Source organism: Sinocyclocheilus rhinocerous, unplaced genomic scaffold (genome assembly GCF_001515625.1).
Source record: "Sinocyclocheilus rhinocerous isolate Xijiao unplaced genomic scaffold, SAMN03320098_v1.1 scaffold898, whole genome shotgun sequence".
In the NCBI taxonomy this organism is placed as follows: Eukaryota; Metazoa; Chordata; class Actinopteri; order Cypriniformes; family Cyprinidae; genus Sinocyclocheilus; species Sinocyclocheilus rhinocerous.
The window spans coordinates 902266-908912 of NW_015652144.1; the positions used below are offsets into that span (position 1 = coordinate 902266).

Sequence of the window (6647 nt, forward strand, 5' to 3'; positions counted from 1 at the left end):
CTTGCTACGTAGAGACTTGTTATAGCACTTGTATATCATTGCTCTTTTGTTGATTTTGATTGCTTCCATTGTCCTCATTCGTAAGTCGCTTTGGATAAAAGCGTCTGTTAAATGACTAAATGTAATGTAAATGTCAATGTAAAAATGAAGGCTCCAAAGTAGGTTTTCACAGCATTGTGATAAGAAGAACTGTTTTTGATTCTCCAAAGAACCTTTCAGTGAACAGCGAAAAGATTTATTTTCTTAGTGTGAAGAACATTTTAATAATCTAAAAAAAATATTTCACTACAAAGAACCTTTTGTGGAATGGAAAGACACCAAGGATGTTAAAGGTTCTTCATGGAACCACAGATGCGAATAAAGAACCTTCATTTTTAAGAGTGAATGTAAAATGGATTTCTAATGGGATCCATTGGATTTTAAGCAAACCTGAATGTGTTTCTCTGTGTTCAGGTGGGGTGTAAGGCGGTGATGGTCTTCTTCCATTACTGTGTGATGTCAAACTACTTCTGGCTCTTCATCGAAGGTCTCTATCTCTTCACGCTTCTGGTGGAAACCTTCTTTCCTGAGAGACGCTACTTCTACTGGTACACCATCATCGGCTGGGGTATGTCACAGTGATGCATCACAGAAAAAAATGGATTGTTTATGATTGATTATGTGTCACAGTCATAGATATGGAGGGAAATGGAGTGTGGCGTTTGTGTATTAACTGGCCACTGGCTCTTTATGATGTGATTTGTTGTGCTGGCGTATGTAATTCATTCATATTGCTGGTCTAAATGCATTGGAGAACAGCTTTGAGGTCTGACAAATTTCCTCTTCCTCTCGCGCTTTCAGGAACTCCCACCATTTGTGTGACCATATGGGCCGTTCTGCGCCTTCATTTTGATGACTCTGGGTACGTGCAATGCCGCATAAACAAAAGCTGATATACTGTATTTGTTGCTTTGATACGCAAATGCTGGCACTGAACTTCAGTGTCACTAGTCACTGTTTGGAAAGGACTACATGCAATTTTTTTATTTTTTTAAGTAAGAAAACACTGCTTTGTTACATAACCTCACTATGTTTAATTTGGGTGCCATCTGGTTATCATCTCAGAAATACATATGGTTTAATCCAGTTTTGTATAAAAATATCTCTTTGGAGTTGGATTACTTAAATAGTAAATGTGAATGTGAATGAGTTGAATGTGGTCAACATGAAAATGTGCAACTCATACATTTCTAATTACATTTCATTACTAATGTGATATAATCATGCACAATAAGACCAGGAGCATCTGTTATCCTATATCATATTTCATATGCAAATTTCTAAAGCCTCTAAATTAGATCAAACTTGGTTAAAAAAAAACTTCTTGTACACAAACTACTACATGCATTCTGTCATCTGATTTATCATTTAGAATTAGTTTTTTTATTAAATAAAAGGCCTTTTAGTATCATTGTAAAAACTTCAACATGTAAAAATCACATGTATTTTTGCTGTGAAATTTTTAGGTAAACGTAGTCATAAATGTAACAAATCATTTTATATTGTTAGTTATTTTTCAAGAGGAACAAGAGTATCTTTAACTTGATTGTCCATACATCATTGTTTTGTTTTTTTTAGAAAAATTGTGTTAAAATGTGAGTATCAAATATGATTTTCAGGCTTTTGAGGAGCATTTATTTATACATCCCTCAATCAGCATTGTATCGTATTGCATTATATGTTTTGCCCCACAATAAAAACTACAGAGCTTTGATCATACAAATAAATATTTAAATATCATATTACTAAGACATATTATTGGGAGATATACTGATATTTACATGCATTTTATGTAAGTAGCTATCAGAATTTCATCTTACTTTTACTATTTGGCCATATAAATATCAGCACCTGCACCAAATTGCATATTTTTGCTCAGTTTGAGCCTCTGAATAAAACTGAGGTGTTTTTTCCTCCTTGAATATGAGCTCTATATTCTCACTATATCGTACTGCATGTGCCATAAAAGCCTGATGTATCAAATCTGATGCTCAACAAAAAAAATATATGCAAACTCTTTAGATTTCTTTTTATATAATGTCCAATAAACTGTTCCGTTTAACATTTCTGACTATCATATGTCAGGCTTTACACGGTTAGGAAAATAAATAGGATACATTTTGATTCAAGCACATTGCATTTTGTGACGCAATTTTCCAGACAGTGTGTGCTGTTGTATATGAAGTAGGGCATCTGGCACACACTGAATGCTATTTTCTTTCAAAAGCATGCACTTTATCATTCTGAACTCTTAGCTGCTAAATCATGTGACCTAGCCTACCAATAGCAATAAAGCTTCTTACAGTTAATCAATTGTATTTCTGCAGTTGCTGGGACATGAATGATAATACTGCCCTCTGGTGGGTAATCAAGGGACCTGTTGTGGCATCAATCATGGTAAGCCAAAAATAATAATAATAATAATTTTTAGTTTTTAGAGCTAAAAGGCGAATGAATAAAACATATGAATTCATTTATGTACTGTATGTGAATGGAGCCATATTCCATACTATAATAAACGCATGCATTTCCTTTCAGATTAATTTTGTCCTCTTCATTGGAATCATCATAATCTTGGTGCAGAAGCTGCAGTCTCCAGACATTGGCGGGAACGAGTCCAGCATCTACCTGTGAGTGTGTTAGTCTCAGTCACCATGGAAACAGAGTGCTGTTGATGTGTTGTATCTGATTAGTCGATACCATGTATCACATGATGATGGCTGAAATGAAATGAAAGTCTTGACAGTATCCAAGCAAACACCGAACGTTCACCTAACTTTATCATATGGTTCCCGTTTGGTTATTTTTAGGAACCAAATAAGATTCTAGAAAAGTTCTCTGTACGTTTTGTATCCAAAGTCTAATATTGCCAGAACATTTTGTGACAACCTACACAGAACCTATATGGAACGTTCTCTATTATTTTTGAGAACTAAAGAATAACAATATAGGAACATTCTCTGTAAGTATTGTAATCAAAAACTAATGTTGCTGGGAGGATTTTTGTGACAACCAAGATAGAATCTAGAAAGAGTGTTCTCTAATGGTTATTTTTAGGTTTTGTTTTATTATTCAACCATACGGTTTTCTGTTCTGGTAACTAAAAATTGTTGACTGGGATAAGTGGAAGCATTCATTTTGTATGCATACAGAAATCCTTGTTGATCAAGGCAACATGTTTGTTTTTTTGTTTTTTGTTTCTGTGGCAGTGAAAAATAAAATATATCGGGTTTTTTTCTGGACAAGCAGTCTAAATAGCCTAAATAATCTAGAGCAGTGTTTCTCAACCGGGGGTACGCGTACCCCTAGTGGTCCGTCACGTAATTGCAGGGGGTCCGTAGAATCATTACAAAAAAAAGTGAGCCCACACAGGCCGCCCAGCATTCGTGCAGGATGTCAGAGCTTTCTACCATCACACTGTAAGTGTGTGTGTTTGTGTGAATGTGAGTGTGCATCTGCGTCTGTGTTGGCCAACAAATGTGCATTTTTCATTTTTAACTGTGCATTGAGGGGGAAAAAAGGCTGTGAATATTCACTGCACATAGTTTTTGTGGTCTTGTCTGTGTTTTGTAGTTTTATTACGTGCACACACTTTTTAGACACTTTCATCCAAAGTGATTTACAGTACTTTGCACTCATATTTAAATGTATTTCTATCAGTTGCATTCTCTGGGAACTGAATCCATGTCCCTGATGTTGTTAGCACCAAACTCTACTGTTTGAGCTACAAGACTTTTAATAAGTTTTAACTGCTGGATAATCCAGTTTACAGTTGCTTCTTTGTTTTGGAACTGGTGGTTCAGGCTGGTCCAATCTGGTTTAGGTGGCTGGGCAGTTAGTCTTGGTCTTGACCAAGGGCCCTGCTGAGACCAAATCAGGGCTTGGCAATATTAGTTGATCGATATAGGTTTTCAAAGGTTGATGTCATTTAATTTAATATTTTTTTATTTCACAAAAACTTTTATTGAACATAATGTTTACTAGAATATTTTACAAAAACTTGAAAAAAAATAATGGAAACTGATTTTTAAGTGTGTTATTCATCCACTAAATAAATTTGGGAATTTTTTTTTGGAACCAGATTTTGGAATTTTTTTTGGAGCCAGATTTTGGAATCAAAACAGGGTGAACTATAGCACAGCTGTTAATCATCCAAGCAGTTTTGGTTATTGACACACTCTTTTTTTTTTTGTATTATGTCTACAGTTTTAATAAACTGTTCCATTTAAGAATAGATATTTCTGACTATTATTTCATATCTTAGGCTAGACTTTAATTGCAGACTTTGTTATTTCGGTAATGCACAGCCAGACATTGTTGTAATCTCTTCTGAAAGTCTAGAGAAGAGACACATGTGAGATTATTGGGATCTTTTGCTGAGGAGAAGCATCTGAGGTCTCTATTTGCTCTTCTGCTGTCTAGAAGAAATAATAGATCAATCAAAGAGGCCTTCTTTCCTGTGGAGCAGGATTGTTGTGGAGGGCTCTGATCTCCAGTGCATTACAGTAACTGTGTGTTGACATATTGAGAGATTTAATCAGCTGTCTGAAGCGCCGCTGTGTGTGCTGTGTGTTGACAGGCGTCTGGCGCGCTCCACCCTGCTCCTCATCCCTCTGTTTGGAATCCACTACACTGTTTTTGCCTTCTCCCCGGAGGATTTCAGCAAGCGGGAGCGACTGGTCTTTGAGCTGGGCCTGGGCTCCTTCCAGGTACTGAGCGTCAGCTTTTATAGTAGCAACTTTAGCGCTGTATTTTAGAAACACCTCCGTGGACACTATTTCTCTGTTCCAAACCAGTGAGCTGCCAGAAATGGCATCATACAGTAGGTGCGATCCCAACACAAGGGCTGTTCCAAACATAGGGCATCAATATTAAATGCTGCCAGAATATAAGCTTTTGTGGATTAGACAACTTCAGAATGCATTGCAAAAATCCTAGTGAAAAGTTGATTTCAAAATGGCAGATAGAATCAAAAGAAAGCATATTTATTCAGTACTTAAGATCCAGTGTCCAGTTTTGTATTAAAATATACAACCAGTATTAGTATCAGTATGAGTATGACATTTTTTTTTTGAAGCCATTAGCTTAACAGCATACTTATGTTAGGCTCTGTTGCAACTTGCAGTCAACTCTAGTTTTCACTCTACTTTTGTGAATTGCTACCTATGTAGAGTGTTTCAATTCATTCAATTTTTACTTACAGTGTTATATTTTTAGTACTATGCTGCCTTAGATGGTAGCCAATGTAGACAGCAAGGCACACTGTAAGAAAAAAAAATCACCATTACATTTTCTGTCAAATTTACTTTCAAACATAAAACACTATGCAATAAGTATATCAAAATACAGGTAAAACACCTATAAAATATTCATACAAAAAATTGCTTCATGTTGACACAGTATTGGGACATGGTTTTGCAGTTCACTAGGTTTTGGAGCTTGATTAAATGAATAGATGTGCTCACCAAGGCTGCATTTATTTGATAAAAAATACAGTAAAAACAGGAATATTGCGAAATATTATTGCAGTTTAAAATAGCTGGTTCATATTTGAATATATTTTAAAATTCAACTTATTCCTGTGATGCAAAGCTGAATTTTCAGCAGCCTTTACTCCAGTCTTCAGTGTCACATGATCCTTCAGAATTGGCTGTTTATGAAAATTTCTTATTATTATCAATGTTGAAAACAGTTGTGCTACTTATTTTTGTGGAAACCATTATACATTTTTAGGATTCTTTGAGGAATATAAAGAAATCAATTGTATCATTATAAATGTCTTTGCTGTCTTTTAATGAATGCATCTTTGCTGAGTAACAGTATTGATTTCTACTAAACTTTTGAAATGTAAACTACTTTAAAATGATATCCACTTCACCACATACTCACTTTAACTCTCCACAGGGGTTTGTGGTTGCCGTGTTGTACTGCTTTCTGAATGGAGAGGTAAGAGCTTTTGTTTTGATATTCTCAAAAGCATGCAATCAGCTGTGATATTAATTTCATATATGTTTGGGTTTGCTCAGAAAACATTACGTTTCCACAATAATTTATCCAATGTGCTACATTAAAAAAATCTACATTTTTTGCTACATTTTTAGTTACTGCCAAAACACTACCATGTCCTGACCAGGTGTGATGTGATTAAGTGACAAACAATCAGTTTCTTCCATGTTACAGCAAAAATTCACACAAAAATGAGGTGGCCACAATGAAATCTCATTGGTCCAAACATAAAACATCAAATATAGTTCTGATTGGCTATTATATTGTGCAGTATTTTGCTTTCTGTGTCCACAAACGTGTCACGTCTGGCTTGGACATGGTGTAGAGCGTGGACTGGTGGAGAACGCGTGCACCTTTACAGCTGAGTACATTAAAAAATGACCTTTTCAAGTTTCTCCCTAAAGGTGCAGTCGGAGATAAAGAGGAAATGGAGGAGTTGGACGGTGAACAGGTACTTTGCTGTGGACCTGAAGCAGCAGCGTCACCCTTCGCTAGCGAGCAGTGGGGTGAACGGGGGGACGCAGCTGTCCATCCTCAGCAAGAGCAGCTCACAGATACGCATGTCCAGCCCTCTGGCCGAGACGGTCAACCTCAACCTGCCC

At 36.1% G+C, this 6647-nt stretch overlaps 1 protein-coding gene across 1 annotated transcript in view; it reads left to right on the forward strand.

Annotated features, from left to right (window-relative positions):
* adcyap1r1a (adenylate cyclase activating polypeptide 1a (pituitary) receptor type I) overlaps nt 1-6647 on the forward strand; it is a 48886-nt gene that overhangs the window by 25126 nt on the left and 17113 nt on the right. The window contains exons 8-11 of the mRNA XM_016519203.1: nt 454-607; nt 841-901; nt 2367-2436; nt 2578-2669. Of these exons, the coding sequence (XP_016374689.1) occupies nt 454-607; nt 841-901; nt 2367-2436; nt 2578-2669 (377 nt within the window). The remainder of the gene's footprint in view (nt 1-453; nt 608-840; nt 902-2366; nt 2437-2577; nt 2670-6647) is intronic.